Source organism: Podarcis liolepis, assembly GCF_965112155.1.
Source record: "Podarcis liolepis genome assembly, chromosome: 13".
In the NCBI taxonomy this organism is placed as follows: domain Eukaryota; kingdom Metazoa; phylum Chordata; class Lepidosauria; order Squamata; family Lacertidae; genus Podarcis; species Podarcis liolepis.
The window spans coordinates 22157269-22177841 of record NC_139573.1 but is presented as its reverse complement, the minus strand read 5'-3'; the positions used below and the strand labels follow the sequence as shown (position 1 = coordinate 22177841).

The following is a 20573-nucleotide window of genomic DNA, read 5'->3' as shown; positions in this document are numbered from 1 at the left end:
TCTTTTTGTAATTTGCTGCTGCAGCTCTTTGAAAATCAGCCTCTGCCTATTCTCTTGAACGAGGGCTGCGGCCAATGAGAAACCTTCTGCACGAGGGCCTCCTGGGAGTTGTAGTAATTACCATGGGGCGTCAGGCTCCGGGTCTACTCTACCGTCGGCATTTAATGCAAAGCATGATGGAGCTGGGGCTGTTTAAATCCTGATTTTCGAGGGTGGTGCAGCGCATACGCGTAGCAGAGCCACTAAAGTTCTTTCAGGGGTGGGGAAGACTTCATTTTGGGGACAGAAAAGTTGTTGCTCTTCTGCAAGCTTCTTCCTAAGTAAGCGCCGCTGGATATCAGTCGGACTTACTGTCCAGTATGTACGGGATTGCAATATTAATAAAACAGAATGGAGCTGCGTAGGAATTTTAGAGGATAGTGTCGCAGCAAATCCAACTAAATGGACAAGACTACTAAAGATTTCTGATACCTGCTTTAAAAGGGGTTGTGGTGGAAACTAAATGCAAAAAGTGAGGCATTTCTTTGGAGGGGGAATCTCTTTTGTTTTAAGCAGTTGTACCCCACTTTCTCCTAAAAAATGAACTCAAAAGCTGTGAACAATTAATAAATCAACATACGATCATCAGAAGAAAAGGAAAACTAAACTGCGGCAAGTATAAAAAGGAAGCATAGCCCATCAAATAAAAAGCGAAAGAAGTACGTTGTAGGGAAATGTTTTAAAGACTTGATCTGAATCACAAGCAAATTATGAAGATGTGGTGGGCATGCATAGCTAGAATGCCTAGTGTCTTAAGAAAAAGGAAATCCTGGCAAGAAACCATAAAAATAGCACCCAAAAAGGTTTAATGGAAAAAGAGAACCAATCAAATTTTCTCTGCTAGAACAGCTACAACCAAGGATACCCCCCTGAAAGATCCCGGTGTTGTCTTCTGACTCCAGTTAATAATTCCTCTGCTTCCTTCTAGCAAATGAGAACAAACTGAACCAGGACTGCTGATCCTAGATAAGATTGTACAGCACTGGCAAAGCAGGACTGTCCGTTGCAGGGGAGGGTATTCAAAAGATAACTATGCCCCTAGCTTTAGTGATATCTACAGGAGCCCTTGGACCAGCTGTTTCAGGAAAAACAACATAGAGTTTCGTTTGAAGACCAACGCTTTTATTGTGGAGTACATTGTTATCGGTTTTGTACAGATACTGTTATAGGGGCTGCAGCAACAGGGGTTTAGAGTAAAAAATTAAACAGTGAGGCCACTGTCGTAAAATGCAAGAGGTATTTTATACCAGCTGCACAAATATAAGATGGGGGACACCTGACCTGCCAGTAGTACATGTGAATAGGATCTAGGGGTCTTAGCAGACCACATGTGTAACTTGAGTCAACAGTGTGATGCAGCGTCAAAGAAAGCTAGTGATATTCTATAGAATATTCAATAGAAGTATAGTGTCCCACTCAAAGGAAGTAAGAGTACAGTGGTACCTCTAGTTATTAACTTAATTCGTTCTGGAGATCCGTTCTTAACCTGAAACTGTTCTTAACTAGAGGTGTGCTTTTGCTAATGGGGCCTCATGCTGCCACTGCGCTGCCGGCACACGATTTCTGTTCTCATCCTGGGGCAAAGTTCTCAACTCGAGGTAACTCATTTTGGGTTAGCAGAGTTTGTAAACAAGCGTTTGTAACCTGAGGTCTTTGTAACTTGAGGTACCACTGCACTCCTCTATTCTACCTTGGTCAGACCACACCTGGAGTACTGTGTCCAGCTCTGGGTGCCACAATTTAAGAAAGATATTGACAAGCTGGAACATGTATAGACCATGTATAGAATTGCCATCTTCAAATATCTAAAGGGCTGTCATAAGGAAAATTGAAGCAAGCTTGTTTTTTCCTACTCTAGAAAGTAGGATTCGAACAATGTATTCAAGTTTCAAGGAGATTCTGACTGAACAGGAAGAACTTTATGAGAGTAAGAGCTGTTCGACAGCGGAATGGACTCCCTCAGGAGTTTGTGGGCTCTCCTCCTTGGAGGTTTTTAAGCAGAGGTTGGATGGTCATCTGTCATGGATGCTTTAGTTGAAATTCTTCCAACTCCACAATTCTATGATTCTATGATAGGTACAATCTGGAAATTCCATGTAAAGCTTCAGTGCAGGGATAGAGAATCTGGGGGCCTCCAGATGTTGATGAACTACAACTCCCATCACCTCTGCCCTTTGCCCATGCTGGCTAGGATCAATAGGATATGGCAGTCCAACGTCATGGAGAGCCACAGGTGAACCACTCTTGCAATGCAGTCAGCACAGTGGCATTCATAGTTATGCTGACTGCAAGCATTGTCAGGCTAGACCTTCATGAAGAAAACTGAAAAGTGCAACCACATGGAAATACGTGTGGCCGTGTCCCAAAAATGTGGTTTTATGGCACACACAAACATTGGTCCCTCCCTGCAGCTTCTGGAGTCTCTCTTCCCAGCCATAGAAAAATAAACGGTTACTGCTAGGAAGAAGAAAAAGGGAAATGAAAATAAAATGAAGCAACTGCTGTGTAATTTTGCACAGGGGCGGTTAAAATACAGACTGCTTACTGGAACTCTCAATGTTAATACCCACACCAGAGCTCCCATGGAAAAAAACCCCCGCAAGCCAGGGGAGGGTGGTGGGTGTGGTAGGGGCATCAAGGAAGGCGATACATGTTTTCTGATTAGGCCACTGTTTATCTGAAACAGAATCAAATCACTTCTGTTCTCAAAAATACTGCTGAGTCTGGTGATTCTGAGATGGGTGTTGTTTCTTGTGCCCGCCCACAATCATCCCCTTAATGTTGTTATGGTGCTACAAAGTGAGGCCACTCTTTTTCTAGGCTTCTGTAGTGCATTGATGGTTTGGAAGATGCTCATTGGATAAACACCAGCCACTCGGGTGAAAGGTTAGAGAGGGATATTTTGGAGTGTAGGCTATCTGAAAGCACAAATCTAACGCATGTGTACTTGGAAATAAGTCCCATTGAGTCCAGTGACTTTAGAAATAAGTCTCATTAATTATGTCCACAGGTAAATGTGGACAGGATTGCAGGCTGGTTTTTGCAGTTGACTGGCAAGAAGCAGTTTTGGGGAGTTGTGATGGCATGTTGTTGATTTTGGAGAAGTGATACTGGTTTCAAAATTGTTGCTCCATCTCCGGGTACATCCTCTGTTTGTACATTTGTAAGTAAATAAGATATTACAAAATGTCATAATACTCTCTGGTCAAAGACTGCTTCATGGAGCTTGCCACTGGTCTGAGAAAAGGACACACCAGCTAATTCCTTACTAAACACCCCCGTGATTTTGTTGGCTTGCTCAGTATTTGAGTTATTTGGGCCAACCTTTTTCTTTCCATACCATCTCCTGAGGAGATGACGATGAACTAGAAAGTCCACATACTTTAGACCAGATTGAAGGATACCTCTCTTCTGATCCAGCCCATTGCAGGGAGTGGGGGAGAGCGTGCATACTTGACTTTTCTCCCAACATCCCTGCATGCCCACGTAGAAGTATAATGTCTGGCAAAAAGCCTAAGAGAGTAAAATCCAAAGCATGTGAGCCAAAATCTTTTCTTTCCCTGGCTCCCACACACTGGATTTTATGCTATTTTCAGATACAGTATGCAGATATGAATATGCAAGGGTATGAAAACCAGGGTGAGTACAATAGCTGGGCAAAAGTACACTCAACACCCCTCCCTCTGATAGGCTGAATCAGGGAGACATATAGTTTGTCCAGCTCTCTGTCACAGGCAGGTTCAAATATTCTAAGAACAATTCTTTCAACAAATCTCCCTTCATGCCCCTAAATAATGCAATTCCTACTGTGTGTGCAACTAACAATACCAGTAATCAGATCGACCAAGTTTTTAAATTCAGCTTTAAAAGAGTCTTGGGTGAGTATATTCCATTTTTATTGGGGCAGCAGTGCTGGAGAGGCGGGTTTAGCCTTCCCAACTGTTAATAAGACTGGCACGGCCTGGCGAGGGAACAAACAGGAAAACATATCAAGATAGCATTCTCCACTTCCACCCCACAGCAAGGAGCAATAACAATTTGAGCTGTGGAGATTTAGACAGGACTGGCCCAAGGCATTTTACTGTCTGAGGAGGCCAAAGCCAAGATGGCACGCCTCCCCCCTTTCCTCTCCCATTGGCTCTTAGGGTTTGTCCACACCAGAGCAAAATGTGGATTTGCACCTGCCTATGTCCCCATTGTTAAAGCTATAGTTTTCCCAGTAGTGATGTATGGAAGTGAGAGCTGGACCATAAAGAAGGCTGATCGCTGAAGAATTGATGCTTTTGAATTATGGTGCTGGGGGAGACTCTTGAGAGTCCCATGGACTGCAAGAAGATCAAACTTATCCATTCTGAAGGAAATCAGCCCTGAGTGCTCACTGAAAGGACAGATCGTGAAGCTGAGGCTCCAGTACTTTGGCCACCTCATGAGAAGAGAAGACTCCCTGGAAAAGACCCTGATGTTGGGAAAGATGGAGGGCACAAGGAGAAGGGGACGACAGAGGACGAGATGGTTGGACAGTGTTCTCGAAGCTACCAACATGAGTTTGACCAAACTGCGGGAGGCAGTGGAAGACAGGAGTGCCCGGCGTCCATGGGGTCACAAAGAGTTGGACATGACTAAACGACTAAACAGCAACAATGTCTCTATTAATGTGGGGGTATCTGCATGATAGCCTCCCTATCCCAGTGTTGGTGTAGACCTTTCCCTTTTTAAATGTGGGGATTTTTGATCCTTAGAAAGTCTGAAATGTACATTAACAGAAATGGAAAATGATCCTCCACCACAGTTGAGGGCATCAGGCTAGATTAGAAGAGCACAGGAAAGGCCACGTCCCACCATAACACCTGTTGCTTGAGGTAAAAGTTAAAGGTACATCTGACCGTTAGGTCCAGTCGCGGACGACTCTGAGGTTGCGTGCTCATCTCACTCTATAGGCCAAAGGAGCCCACGTATGTCCGCAGACAGCTGGTCATGTGGCCAGCATGACTAAGACGCTTCTGGCAAACTAGAGCAGCACATGAAAATGCCGTTTACCTTCCCACCGGAGCGGTACCTATGTATCTACTTGCACTTGATGTGCTTTCGAACTGCTAGGTTGGCAGAAGCTGGGACCGAACAACAGGAGCTCACCCCATCGCGGGGATTCGAACCGCCGACCTTCTGATCGGCAAGCCTGAGGCTCTGTGGTTTAGACCACAGCGCCACCCGCGTCTCTGTTGCTTGAGGTGGTCTCCCCTAAATGGTAGGTCCAGCCCTAGATTTAGAACAATAAAATGGGGTGAGAGGTGTGGGTTAGCAGTTAAATCTCCTCCTCCAGGTCAACTGCTCTGCTAAAAATTTCACCCCCACCCACCCACAGCTAATTTAAGGATTTTTTTAAAAAAATAAGTTCAGGCAATACCATCACAGATCTCTCACATTACGTCTGTTTTGGCAAAAATGGTTAATGTGACTCTCGTCTCTAGATTTCTGTTGAACACAGAACCACACACACATACGACACTTTGCCCCTTCATCTCTTACTCTTAAAACAACTCTAGCTTCCACTGTGATCCAATTAACAGCATAAGAGCAGTAGCTGGGATTTGGTATGGGTGTTTTGGGGAAAAAGAATTGCTTCAAGGAAAAACAGGAACAGCAATAGAGTCACCTTGGAGCATAACAATAACATTGACTCAGCCTCTCCTTGTGACTTGATCTGCTTGTGTGTCTTGGGCAGGATCCAAACCACAAGGACTTAGTCAGATAAAAATACACACATTTAGAAAAAGAGAGCGAAAGGGCCCTGCCTAGGGGGAACGTGAGACACAACACCAGATAGAAAATGCAGGGCAGCACACCAGCGCAAAGAAATAACAGATGCAAATTTGGGTCTAGAGTTGATTCCACAAACTGGTGTGGTGCAGTACGTAGGGTTAGCCTAGTACCAAGGATCCTGGGTTCAAATTCCCTCTCAGCAATGAAGTCCACCTTGGTTCAGTCACGCACCCTCAGCCTAAACTACCTCAAAGGGTTGCTGTGAGGATAAAATGCAGGGGAGCTGGAGGAGAGGTGTGTGCCAGCTTGAGCTTCTTTGAGGAACAGTGGGATAAAAAGCTGATAAATTGGATTGCATTTCCTGGTTCTATATGAATAATTTCTCAGAGCATGTGTAGATTAGCATCTTAACAGACACTAGAGAAATATTATAAGTCCTTTAATCACACAGGGACTCCCAAGCCCTGGCAGTTGCATATAAAACAGAGGATTCCTTCCAACAGAGGACTGCCCTCTGCAACAGATGGCCAGTATATGGCATCCATGCTCAGCACACAGGGATCCCCTGTCTATCTGTTCAGCAGATGTGGGGAATCTCAGCTTGCAGGTGGACACCAGAAGCTACAAGAGAGACACAAAAGAATGGAGTAGGAAATGCAAGAAGACATATCGCAGCATAGGATAAGGGACTGGAATATATTTGAAAGCTTCTTTAGACTACTTCCGGTGGCGATTGCTATCCAACACAATCACAGAGTTGGAGGGGGCATGAGGACTTCTGGCCCACCCCACCCCTTGCTCCACACAGGAAATCCTAAACTAGAGCACCCACAAAAGATGTCCACCTATCCATCCTCTGCCTGAAGATCTCCACCGAAGGAGAGCTCTTGGCAGGGGGCTCCATTTTCAAACAGTGCTTACTGTCAATGAGTTTCTCCTAATATTCTACCAAAATTTACCCTCCTGTAGCTTCAGCCCACTAAATAACAATCCTGTGCTCCGTGGCATCACAAACCTAGTTTCTCAGGTGCAGTGATGGAGGTAAACACTGCTTACTTGGTGCTACAAGGTATTATACAAACCACTCACTACACTGTGTGGGACAATTTAAAGTGGCTTTTACAATATGTAAGCCAGTATAACACAGCGTAGAATCATCATTCCATAGGCAAGATTGCACTGAAATAAGATATAAACACTAGAACTCTGTATGCCCAGAAGGGTAATTTAAAGATGTTACTAGTCCACATTAAAAAAATATCTTGTGGCACTTTAAAAACAGATTATTTTGGCATAAGCTTTTGTGAAGCATATGCCATCAGATCTATGGCATATTCATTCATAGACAGATATGATGCAATGGAGTTGAAAGTTTATGCCATAATCTACTAGTCTTGATTGTGCTGCAAAAAAAATTTTTCCCCGTGGAACGGACTAACAGGACTAACTTATCTGGAAGTAATACTCCTAGTTACTAGTCCACTAATCTAACAAGTAGTTCACACTGTAATTTTGAGTACATGATTAATAAAAAGTAAGCAGTAGATTCTACACCTGAACTAAGGAATGTGGTTTGAAGTTGGTTATTTCAGCTTTCCGTCAAAGACAGTCATGCTCAATATCATGATCGACACATAGACCCTCTCAAATATACACAAAGTGGATCAGGTCGTCTTGTGAGCAGAATAATGCCCAGCCCTTAGCATTCCCAGGTAACCACCTTGCAGAGAAATTTACATTTCACATAAGCCCCTGGGCAACATTCACTGCGCAAATCAAGTTACTCAGCATGTTCTTGACGGAAAGTTTTGGTTATAGGATCAGGTGAGGGGTGGGAAGTCCTTGAGTATACGGAAAAGGAGATTGTATTGTCACGTGAAGGAGATTGGCAGCATCAGATAATTTACCAGTTGCATCAGATTCTGAGATCTGTTGCCTGTAGCTTTAAGGGGTGGAAGAGGATGATGCAATTGTGGGTGTTGTTGGGGGTGTATATATATATATGTTGTCTCCCAAACACACTGAGAGAGAAAAACAGGCTCACAGAGAAGACAGATAGCACTTTGAACTCCTGATTGTTGTCATTCCTTTCTTCCTGTTTCTCCGCTGTCAACGAAAGATCGGTCCCAGCATGTCGACTTCTTTCGTCCAAGTCGAGAAGCTACACCCAACGCCTTTCGAGGTGGAATACTTTGACCAGTATGATTTCTACAGCCTGACGGACAGATACAGCAGTAAGTGCACTGCAGAAATGGGGGAGAACCCAAGGATGGGAAAATCCCATATTGTGAAGGGATTCTTAGGGTTGCAGTAGAAACTATGCTCTGGGTCGTTTGAAAAACAGTGGCATAGATAAAAAGGAAACATATAGAAGGATGGCAGGGAGCTAGGGGCAGTGTAAAACCGTAATGTTGAACAGCAAGTTGTGAGTGATCCCGTGCAAAAGATTGCACCTCTGTTTGCTGCATTAAATTCTAACACCCGATTCCCTTCTCACAAATCCCCCACCCTAAAATTTGAATTCCAGCTTCACCCACATACATGCCTTGCAAGCCAAGTTTTTGTGCATCTTTAACCAATCCAGCTGTGTGCTGCCATAAAGTTGGTTAAAACAGGTTACTGGTCTGTAATAGCATTATACTGTAGTGATTTTGTGGCTTGCCTACAGCAAGGAGGAAAAAGGGATGTCAAAGGGTTAACAAATCAGTACTAAGGCAGGCATCCCTGGATGTTGTGGGTCAGTCATGTGGTGCCTTTTTCCTTATAAACAAACAACCCCAAGTTACCATTGGAACGCTCTTCACAAACAGAGCGATGCATAAATGTGAATTACTCTGGTAGTGCCTGATTCACAAGATGACTAGCAAAGGTCTACTGTCGCTGCATGAATCACCTGTAGCTGTTCAGGTCTTTTCCTCCATGGGTGGAAAAGCAGCTAGAGGGTATGATTTCGAGTAGCAAAAAATGACCCCAGGGGAAAAGGTTAAAGGGCTTAAGTCACAGCTCCCTAGGCTGCTTTTCTTCATCACCCAGGAAAACTGCGTATGCAAAGGACAGGCCACAGCAGCTCACTTCTCTGGAAGAAACCTGCTTCTTAGGCTAGGGGTGTGTGGTGAAATTAGCATTAGCTAAAAGCTGCAGAATCCCTACCCCTAGTAACACTAGAGAAGCAGATGCACGCTAGTACATGGCCACCCCTCACCCTCAAAATAATTAGCCGTTTGGGGAAATTATAGTCCAACTGCCTGTGATGCAGAATACTATTAACTTGTGTTTGGTTCCACCAGGTGGCTCCTCCCGCAAAGGTCGTTCCAAGAAAGAGGCGGAGGATCATACAAACCGCCCAAATCCCGGGGGCCATGAACGTAAGATAGTATTGAAGCTGCAACGCACGGAGCAAAAACGGAAAGGGACAGCATCCAAGAAATGAAAAACGCAGGTGAGAGGCCTCCTCTGTGCTGCTTAACAAATTGGCCGCCCTTCTGCCAATGAAAGGACACTACCCACTTACATGAACAAGATGTCCACTATATAAAAAAGGGGCTGCCTCTTTTTTTAAAGGCAAGAGACATAATCAAAAACAATGGGAGCGGTACAAATTTTGGGTAATACATATTTAAAATCCCTTCACTTCACTACTGGGTGCGGATCAGGTGTCAAGCTAATACTCACACATTGGCCGCAGGAAGTTGTGATGTGCACTGCTCACAAATCTTTCCCTCCCTTTCTCCCCCACAGCTCTGAGTCTGATCACAATACTCAGGTTCTGGACACAACGGCAACGTCGATATGGAGATAGCTGAACGCCACGCAACGGTGGTTTCTTTTGAGGAGGAACAAGGTCTACTGCTCGCAGCAAGTGAGAGTGACGCTGAAGATGGTCAAGATGACCGCAGCCCAGCCCAAAAAACCAGCGAGGATGAGAATGAGGAAGAGACGGCCGCAGCAGCCATCCCTCTCACCTCATAAAGGCCAATGGAAGGATGCACATTTAAGCTCAGAATAGAAAATAAAACCTTCCAAGCCTTTCCATTTGGGTTTGGGGTTTTAAAATTGTATTGCAAACTGCCCTGAGGTAAATTTACAAAGGGTTATAGACAGTTGATATACAAATGTATCAAATAAACAATATACAGATTTTAATATCTTGCCTGGGGGTGGAAACTCTTCCCCCGTTTACTTACTGATATGTAATTGCCTATGTAAAAGTCTTTGCCCTTTTCCCAATTTTGGGGTGGTAGCTGGTGATCTACTAGTAGTGAAACTGGGGAAATCATCGTGGATAGCATGAATTCATAGAAAAGCTGCATCCACAGAGCACCAGAAAGGGCAGAAGGGAAGGCAATATATTCAAATTGCACACCCCAAACCAATGTACTTTCTAGATTAAATAAAGATGCATGACTGTTTTCTTGTGACACTCATTTGAATGGAGCTGGGCCAGGAAACATGAGGAAAAAGCAGAAATTAACACCAGGAGGGGAAGGAGCTACATGCGAGGACTAAAAGCTTCTGGATGAAAAAAAGAAGCCAAGGCAAATTCTACAGCGAGCTTTATTAAATGCGCCATCCTCCCCACACCCACCCTTAGTGGTAATGTTTGCTGGAGCACATTGCGGAAAGAGAAACTTGTTTTACTGAAGCCCTAGGCAAGGGGTTCATACCAGCAAATTTTAAAACAGCTTCTAATGAGTACATTTTACGAATTTCAGGCTACACCCCTCCACTTCCCCATCACCACCTTAGTATCAGTTCGTACCAACAAAAGACACAAAGCTTCAGAAAGTAGTGGGGAGGAACCAAAATGGTGAGCCGATTAGCAGTGACACAGCCATAAATTCTGGCTCCTCTCCTTTCCTGAAGCAAAGCAATCTCTTGACAAACTTGGAAGTTGGTAGCTGGCATACATGCCATGGGCTATTTTCTGTTTGTAGGGAGGAAAGACAATTGAAATTGAACTCTTGCGCCCCTGTTCCATTGACTAGCACACCACAATCCCATTTGGGGATAGGGCTTGAGAAGCTATAACCCCAATTGTAACATTTTTGTGCAGCTGCAATTTAGAGGGCAATTTAGAAACTCACAATTAAGCCGTTTCTCTTGGATCATGGTTTACATCCAAGTCTCTTAAAGAAAGAGATTAGAGAAAAATAGCTCCCCCTACATTGACAAGTTTCTGATCCTCACAACATGATTGGTTACTGCTACTGTCACTTGCCTCAATATGTGGAGTATCTCAAAACAGATGGAAAGATCAGTCTCTTATGGACACACCATCTTTAGCCATTTCATGAGGCACAGATACAGAGACTACAACAGAGATGTCTGAGAATCAATGAATGCAGCTGAGGGACCCAAATGAGGGAAATTAGCTGAGACAGCCCTTTTTTCCAGGCAGGTGCCACTAGATGTGTGGGATGAGACTCCCAGTATGCTACAATGAGTGCTGGAGACATTATAGCTTATATTAAAAATGCAGTTATGGTGAGAATTCACAGCGTTAAGTATCAGCATAGGTAGGACTGCAGAACGAATGAGAGGACAGTGACTATCAGCAAAAATGTCCTGACTTCCCCTCAAGAGCTGGTATCAGTTGAAGGCACTTCGTAGTGTGAGACGGAGGATGACATGGGCATCTCCAAGTCCTAATGCAACATCCAGAGATGTTCAGAGGTATGAGGTATTGCTTGCCAAAGGATAAGAAGAAGACACTGACCTTGACATTTAACAGAGACAAAAGTCATCCTAAGGGACAGTGGATGGGCCAAGGCTAGTTACAGGTGGAAGTGATGCAGAGATGATGCATTGCCAAAGGAGGGGAGTACCAATTAGGGTCATGAAGACAGGTGGTCCCCATCTTACTGAAAATGATGTTAGTAGCCAGTAAAAGAGCATTATCAGCTTATAGTGTTGCCAATTAAAAACTTGGTTATTTAGGAGTGACATAGTTCAATCAGGTGCAAAAAGCAGCTGGGCAATGCTGCTGTTGCTCCCTCATGAGGCTATACAAAAGGCCAGAGGCACCATCCCATTAGAAGTTAAGTGTAGCAGCCTTAGCAGGACTTGTAACAAGTGCGGACGCAGGGCACCACTGGTGTGATTGATCCCAGTTCAGAAGAACACAGGATGCCCACTCCTATCCAATCAAATACAAGGAGTTGACCTATGTAGAACAGATGTCAAGTCAATTAGAAGCCCATGAAGTGGCGTTTTTTTAAAAAAAAAACCTGGCCCCTTAGGACGGTTCACAGTTGCTGTACAAATCTCTGTTCTCTGGAGTGACTCAGAGGGGAGAGATTTTAACATGGCAGGGGATTGGCAGTCTCTTTGAATCCATTAGGGAGGAGTTTCAGCTCAGGTCCTGCTCGCCGATGCTTTGGCGAAGGTATTCCTCATAGAGCTGTCTCTGCAGAAAAAACAGAATTACTTGTAACCTGATACACTGGCCAGCCCCTTCTCCTAGGAAGGATATCCCCAACCTACCATTACCCAGAATCCCACACAGGAGTCATGAACCCTGCCTCTCCTAACCATGATCCTTTGGCACAGATGCCAAGCCCTGTGTCATAACTCCAAACCAAATTCCCAAAGCTGTCAACCTTTTTTTCTAGCACCACGTCCACTACGTAGTCTCGCCTGTCCTCCAGCTGCCGCTTCTGTTTCTTTGAGAGAGTGGGCTTTGTCCTAAACAAGAAAGGAGGAGGGATACGTTAGTGTGGTGCATGTCTCCTCTGCACAAGGCTCTCTTAGCGTTAAGCCGAGAGTTTCTTACCTGAAAGTGTAACTGGCCAAGAGCAGGAGGAGAATTGAGAGGCCAAGAAGACCAAAGAATACTGTTAAGGTTTGCTCTTCAGGGACAAGGCTCCACATGGAAGCAATTGGACGCTGAAAAATAAGATAGTGGGTGTAAGACACAAGAGTTTGTATTTGCAGAGGAAATAATAAGAGCTCACATACTATTTGCTTTAAATATTTTTTTACTAAAAATCCAAACATTTTATGGCAAGGCAATCCAAATTTCCTACTGACAAAATTGAAATTCTGTGTCCTGCAAAAAATAAGCAATATAAGCATGCATGCTTTAATTATATTTATCATCAAGTGTTCTACTATCTAGGTGCTGCCCAAATTTATTTTGTTTACTTTTTAAAGAACCACGGTTGTTTCCCCCCCAAAAAACACAGTTTTCTTATTTAAGAAAAAAGAAAGAAAGAAAACTGGGATTCATACTGCACTGAATCCTGCAACCATGTTGCATGGGGGAAGAATTATAGACAGCACACAGCCATAGTTATTTGTATCAAAGTTAATTTATCTAGCATTTGTGACTACAGGGTATATCCAGTTAGTCATACTCGGAGGGTGCCCATTAAAAATAATGTGTACTATTAACTTAGGTCCATTCTTTTCTTTTTTTCATTCTTTTCAGTGGGTCTAGTCTGGGTAAAGCCTGGCTACAACCTTCTGACTTATTTCTTCCACCCTCTAGAGATGCACAAGTGAGGAAAGAATGGCAATTTTCTAACTGCTCCTTTTAAAAGCTTGCTTTCAAACTCTTATACATGAAAGCTAAAATATGGCTTCTCCTCTCCCCTGCCCCTCCAAATGAAAGCAAAGATTCTGCTACACTATTACTTTTACACTTGCACAGAATTGTGGATAATACATGGCTCCAGTCATAAAAAGTGTAATGGAGCTTAACTGAGGAGCATCCTGAGAAAGCACGGGGGGAAATAGTGATTATGAGGAAATGAGGAGCAATGGGAAACTGAATTGAGGGAAGGTAAGCAAAAAAAAGCACTCACCATGGACAGCTCTAATGCCTGGCTTTGCTCTTCTCCCAATACCAAAGTCCAGAGTTGGCGAGCAAAGGCTGTACCAAAGAGCAAGGTCACGAGGAGAAAGATGGGCAGGAGGCAGCCTGCTAGCCCAAGCAGCGCTCCCCGGAAACGAGCGCGGAAGTTGCTGTTTCTGGCCTCACTGGGCACATAGAGAGGAGAGAGAAAGAACAACACACACACACTTGGGAACGAGGAAGACCACTACAATGTCTCAGGCACTCAAATCCTGCTACCCCTAATGCACTCATAGATGTCTATTTCCTGATTCCCTCTCCAATCTCTTTCACAATTTCTAGAGAAGATCTCTCCGGCCCCAAACACACGTTAATTAACTGCTCGATGTCCCTCCCACATGCATTTCACTTCAGGGCGGCCAGGTGGGCTCGCTAACCCGCCTTTTCATCCCATAAAAACTTCACACTCCATTCTTCCATCTGTGATTTGATGCGCTACCCTGTTCCCTGCTAACTGCTTCTCACAGCCAGCCCTTCACAGACTGACAAGCAGCTCCAGCTCTTATGGGGAATATGGCAACGTTCAAGACATTCATCTTTCGCTTCCCACGATGCCGCGCTCTTACTTGTCCTCTTCTAGCAAACGCTGCGTGGCCTCCTCGATGAGGTGGCAGTCCCGCTCCAAAGCGTTGAGTGTGTGCTGCACAGTTTGGCTGATTGTCTTCTCGATGGTTCGGCAGATCTCCTCAATCTGATTAACGCACCGGCTTGGCTGAGGGACAGTGTTAGGCTGGTTACACACACCACCATTCATAGCCCATCAACATCCTCCTAGGAAATCTCACTTTTCTCAAACACACCAAGGTGCAATTGTTTTGCATTTTTTCTTCCTTCTTCCCAAGGCTTCCCACCTTTTCATTAACTTTACCTCATGGAGGCTTACCCATCACCCCCACCTCCGAAATGGCAAAGGGTTGCCACTCACCTTATTGGAATTGGGGATGTAGATTGTGGGCATATCAAACCCACACTTATTGAGGCCTGGGCGCTTGCAGAGTTCCTGGACAATTTGCATCAGCACTCTCTGTCAGGAAAGAGAACAGGTCAGAATCAAGAAAAAAGGGAAAGACCTTGTGCTGCTTCCCTTATTGAAACAGACATTCTGCCTCCCATTTCTTGATCATTATCCCCAAAACAACCTCACCCTGTGAGTACCTGTCTGTCACCTTCTGCACCCGCCTCATCAGCCTTGCTGAGGTAAAAATGCAGCTTGTCTCCGTGGCCCTCATTGAGCTGCTCCACAATGTTGAGAGTGCGTTTGCAAAGGGCCTGTCCCATGGGGTCAAAAAAGACCAGGATGAGGTCGCAGAGCTGGCCTGGAAGCCAAGACAATGGCAGAAGAAGGGAGTTAATCTACAGTAAAAGATGCCTCGTGCTAAAATATTATCCCTACTGCCACTGTGGCAATCTGGCATTTCTCTATGAATTCTTGCCACGAAGGTTTATCATCACTTGAAAAGATATTTTCACAAATTCTCCCAAAGACACTTATTACTAATTATGAAATAAAACAGCAAAAACCTAATTAGGAAAGAAAACAGCAGAAAAATCAATTTTCCCTCCAGATTCCAACCACCACCACATCTTTGTACCCCAGAGTTTCCTTTCTTTATACCTCCATTCCAGTTCTCCCTACACAGGTCCATTTTCTTTTGAATACTAGCTTGATCCAGAATAGCAGTTATTCCCGATGCCATTTCCTACATCAGGAATGGTGAAAATGTGGCCCTCCAGAGGTCACTGGAATCCAATTCCCTTCAACCCCAGCTGGCACAGCCAATGGTACAGTGGTGCCTCGCAAGACGAAAAGAATTCGTTCCGCGAGTCTTTTCGTCTTGCGATGTTTTTCGTCTTGCGAAGCACGGTCCGTCGCAACTGCGCCTCTTCAAGTGGCTTTAAAAAAAAGCGCAAGACGTTTTCGTCTTGTGAAGCAAGCCCATAGGGAAATTCGTCTAGCAAAGCAACACAAAAACGGAAAACCCTTTCGTCTAGCGAGTTTTTCATCTTGCGAGGCATTCGTCTTGCGGGGCACCACTGTAAGGGATAATGGGAGCTGATGTTCAATGACACCTGGAGGCTTACAGGTTCCTCATCTTTGCTCTGGATTAAGAACAAAAAGAAAGCCTGCTGGATCAGGCCAAAGCCCCATCTAGTCCAACACTCAGTCCTCACAATGATCAATCAAGATCCCTGTAGGAAGCCTGCAAGCTGAACCCGAGCACAATGCCCAGCAATTGGTATTCAGAGGCATAATGCCTCCAAAAGAGGAGTTCATTAAGAGAATCTACGGCAGGAGACAACGCCGTTCCACTTATCCACACTGCTACACTCACCAAACCAGATAAGTGCCCCTTCCACATCAAAAGGATATTTCATGTCTCCATCCACCAAGCCTGGCGTGTCAAGGAAAGTGACCAGGGGGAACTGCTTCTGCTTGGAGGTACAGATCTCAGTGCTCAGGTACTCCGGCACACCTAAAAGAAAGGGGGGAGGCAAAATTAAGACTCTGAAGTAGGCTCTTACCACTGACAGATGCTAAGCACTGTGTCTGTTCTCTACCTCTCCTGAAAACAAACACCGCCCTCCAAATCATTCTACCCACTGTGGTGGTGTAACTCAAGGTGGCGGAGTTCCACAACACCACGTATCTCAATGACTTGATGGCATGATTGCAACAGGCACCCACAAATCCTGTAGATGCCAGTTGCCTGCCTTAAGGAACAACTGATTCAATTCATGTCACCGTTTAATGCAGAGGTCCACTCCTTGCTCTTAATTATTTGCAACTAACCTTTGAAACTCTGCAAGGCCTGGAAATGGGGGTACAGATGGAGTGTGGCATTACCCTGTAAGAGAGGGGGAAACAGAAGAGGTTAGAACACAGGATACTGTACTACAGTACAGATAGCATTGAAAAGATCAGACAAAATCTTGGCCATAGGTCCATCCTATATGTGAATTCATTATTTAAGTTCTTCAATTATTCCAGATCACCTTATACACTCAACTGCTTATATAAGTGGAACTGATACTGTTACACATTTACAAGGAATCAATCTTTGTGAGTGTGGTACCACCTTTACTTAGGAACTCCTTGCCTATAGGAAATACTCACCGTGAGAGATTCTCGCTTCCTTCCACTAGTGATGAAGGTGAAACCCTGAGTCTCAATAGCTACACCGGTTCGTTGAATGTGCTCCTCAACATACCTGCAGGAAAACATTGAAGGGAACAAGATGCTTTTGAATGATGGAAATGTCATTTGACCCATTCCCACCACAAAACTACCCTGGGTATCTTGTAGATTATAGCCCCCTCTTTGCATACTGAAACAAGCCAGGATGAATGCGAGCCCTCTGGCACTCAGAATATCCTGTCCAACCCATCAACTAGCAATAATTCATAGCAAACTGTATCTTGCATAAATACCAAGGAGTTCCACGAAATGATACCTGTATCTTTTGTTACTATGTATCAGTGTTAAGAAACCACCCTAACAGCCCTGCAGACACCCCAATGCCTCCTATTCAGCACCAAAACCTTCCTCAAGTCATCAAACACCTGGGGGGGGGGTGAACTGGAAGTTTGGCAGAGACCTGAAATGCACCACCACCAAACCCCATAGGATTTCCTCAGAGCGCCATGCACCCAGGGCCAGATTTAGGTTTGATGAGGCCCTTAGCTACTGAAGGTAATGGGGCCCTTTATATGTCCAGCTGTCCTTTGTCAACAACAAATTGTCACTGTTTTTCGTGTTGAATATATGCTATATGGTAATTTATGGACCTAACAAGTATCTAAAGCCATTTGCCACTGTTGCTGTATGTAGGTTTTATTTTATTTTATATCTTATATTTTGGAAATGTACATCCAGTAGTTTTTTCCTTTAATTTTTTTTGGGAGCCCAAGAGAGTGGGGCCCTAAGCTATAGCATGTTTAGCTTATACGTAAATTCGGCACTGCCATGCACCCATGCCAACACACCCCTTGGCACGATACTCTGCTTCCAGCTCCCTTGGGTTTGCTGAAAATTAGTCTCTTAATGTCAGGGTTGTGGGTTCGAGTCCCAAGTTGGGCAAAAGATTCCTGCATTGCAGGGGTTGGTCTGGATGACCCTTGGGGTCCCTTCCAACCCTACCATTTCTATGAGTCCCTTTGCCCTCCTTTGTATATCCCTCTTCAGCTCACCAGTTGATGAAGCTGCTCTTGCCAGCGCTGTGGTTGCCCATCACCATGACAGTCACTTTGCGGCGTGGTGGGAGCAGAGTCAGGCCCAGGCGCCCCCCAATGGACACCAGCCCTGGGAGGGGGAGGGGAAAGGTTAGCTCCTGCACACACACCCCCACGCAACCCTTCAGACGCCCCCCACCCCCCGACCCAGGAAGACCCCCCCATCTTCTTGCCCCATCCCCAACTCTCACCATGACCCGGATGCACATAAAGCGAGTGCGCCTCCCGCAGGACCCGCTCGGTCACGGATTCAGACACACTCGCGGCAGCCGGGTTCGCGGCCTCGCGGGGCTTCCCACCCTTGCCCCCAGGCATGGCTACCGGAGAGCGAGAAGCTAACGGAAACGGCAAGGAAGCCTGGGAAGCGGGGCGGAAGCGAGGAAACTACAACTCCCGAAAGGCACTGCGCGCGCGTGCGCGTGAGGGAGGGGGGTTTGTCTTTCCCCTAAGGCATCGCGCCCAGCAGGTAATCAAGCCGCGTAGACGTTGCCGCTCTCTTAAGTAAACTCAGGTGTACCCCGCGGCACTACAGTTCCCATGGGGCAACGCGGCCTGAGGCGCCTATCAAACGAGGAGCGAAACCCAAAGGGGGTTCAGTCGTGATGGTTGTTTGTATAAACTTCTGGTTCCCGATTGCGGGTGGCAAGAACCTCGGTGTAAGAGGCAATAGCGGTGGAAATAGACGCGAACGTGGGAAGCTCAAACCAGGCAGGGACAGGTGTTCCCTTTCGCTTGCTTAAAATGATGTCCTCCATCCCCAAAACATAATTAGCGTAGTGGGGCTACTTTTTAAAGGATGAAGGAATAGCATAGATTCGTGTGGTGCAGCTCTCCCCGACATACAGATATAGGGAGCGCTACACCTGTTGAACCTGCATCTGTTATGCCCCCTTTCACATTCCAATCCTATGCAGATTTAAGCAAGGCTAAAAGTCCATTGATTTTCATGGGTTTACCTCCCCTCAACATTCCAGCCAACCTAGGAGTTCGAAAGCACGCAGTGAAAGTAGATAAATAGGTACTGCTCTGGCGGGAAGGTAAACGGCGTTTCCGTGCACTGCTCCGGTTCGCCAGAAGCGGCTTAGTCATGCTGGCCACATGACCCGGAAGCTGTATGCCGGATCCCTCGGCCAATAAAGCGAGATGAGCGCCGCAACCCCTAGAGTCATCCGCGACTGGACCTGATGGTCTGGGGTCCCTTTACCTTTACCTCCCCTCAACATAGGATTATGTAACTAAAACCCTCAACAATCTTTGCTGTAGAAGCATACTACTAGGTGTGCTGTTGAACTGTTATTTTATATATAGAGAGAGAGGCATTGTAGGGAAATCTTCAGGCGTTGGCAAGGCAGATTTTAACTTTTTATATGATTTTTAGCACATGGTTTTATGTGCAATTGTTGTAAACTGCTCCAATATTTTTTATGGGTGTTTGCTGTTGTGCCACACCTACTGGAGTGAGTAAAATTTAGTGCATATTGGTCAAATGCCACAGTTTAGGACTGTCAGAAAATGGGGCAGAAGTTCTAGCATTATACTGTAATCAGGAAAACTCACACAATACTGCCCCATCTAGATGCACCCTTCAAGTCTGGGGCGCCCCACCCTTTTTTGCCCCCAACATGACTGTTGTCTGCCAGGCGCTCAAAAAGACGAGTGGGACCATTTCCTAAGCAATCCAAAGTTCACAGGTGGAGTCATATCAACTCTTAATAGGTACTTCTAAATTTTATGTAAGTCTGGTTACATATTACATACATGGAAGCGAGCCATGTGGGCTCTGCCTGTTGAGAAATGTGGATTTTCTGCTTGAAGACTGTTAGAGAAAACAGGAGGCAACATAGGCGCCGACTCCATGGGGCCTGAGGGGGCCCGAGCCCCCTCAAAAATTCGTTTGGGGGGGCTCCGCCCCCCAATAATCTCGGGCGCCCCTCCAGCAGAGCGCCACCGCCGCCCCTCCCCCAGCCCAAAATGCACAGGATCGGGCTGCATGCCTCCTGCCCTCCCTCCCGAGCAAAAGCTCCACCCAATTTCCTTCGGAGCTGATTAATAGGCGCAGCACGCTCTCCCCTATTCGCTCACGAGGAGGCGGCGCCACTTTATCTGCATATTCGTGAGCTTATTTATTATTCATGAGCTTTCGCGGGCTCCCCCAATATTTTTTATAAGTCAGCGCCCCTGGGAGGCAATCCTTGTCAAAAAACGCAAGGAAGTAGGAATCGTTGCCCACCTTTCTCCATCATGGCCTTATCCTTCAACAACAGACTGTCTTGCCATTTAGAGGGTTAAAGTGCAGAGAAACAGACTCTGGGCCTCCATACGTTGTTGGACTCCAATTCCTATCAACCCTAGACAGCATTGCCAATGGTGAAGGATGATGGGAGTTGTAGTCCAGCAACATCGGGGGGGGCACAGGTTCCCCATCCCTGCCCTAAGGCAAGCAGAACAGGCAGAACTCCAGCCTATGGTCTCTCTTTTGGAAATGAGGATTTCCGACCAATACAAATAGCACTTTCAGAGGAGGAGTTATTTGTGTTCTGTAAGGGCTTATTCTCTGAACATGGAGAAAAGCAAGCATGGCAACAGAGCAAACCTGTTTGTTTATTTACTTTGCAAAAGCAAACAAAGGACAGCCACAAATTCTAAAATGGAACAGGAACTGTTAAGTTGTGGGTGAACATATCAGACG

At 45.5% G+C, this 20573-nt stretch overlaps 2 protein-coding genes across 2 annotated transcripts; one reads left to right on the top strand and one right to left on the bottom strand.

Moving 5' to 3' along the window:
* Window positions 1–7806: 7806 nt before the first annotated feature.
* On the top strand, window positions 7807–10208 carry NUPR1 (nuclear protein 1, transcriptional regulator). The gene is made up of 3 exons (XM_083472174.1): window positions 7807–8033; window positions 9087–9238; window positions 9538–10208. Exons 1-2 carry the CDS (start codon window positions 7931–7933, stop codon window positions 9227–9229), a joined length of 246 nt encoding a protein of 81 aa, XP_083328300.1. The 5' UTR covers window positions 7807–7930; the 3' UTR covers window positions 9230–9238; window positions 9538–10208.
* A 129-nt stretch (window positions 10209–10337) lies between these two features.
* LOC310691903 (uncharacterized protein) lies at window positions 10338–18409 on the bottom strand. Its single transcript, XM_083472168.1, has 12 exons — window positions 18076–18409; window positions 17843–17954; window positions 16770–16863; window positions 16446–16500; window positions 15988–16128; window positions 14810–14970; window positions 14580–14678; window positions 14221–14366; window positions 13605–13779; window positions 12572–12684; window positions 12399–12483; window positions 10338–12205 (listed from the first exon to the last, which is right to left on the bottom strand). Exons 1-12 carry the CDS (start codon window positions 18197–18199, stop codon window positions 12149–12151), a joined length of 1362 nt encoding a protein of 453 aa, XP_083328294.1. The 5' UTR covers window positions 18200–18409; the 3' UTR covers window positions 10338–12148.
* Window positions 18410–20573: the final 2164 nt, after the last annotated feature.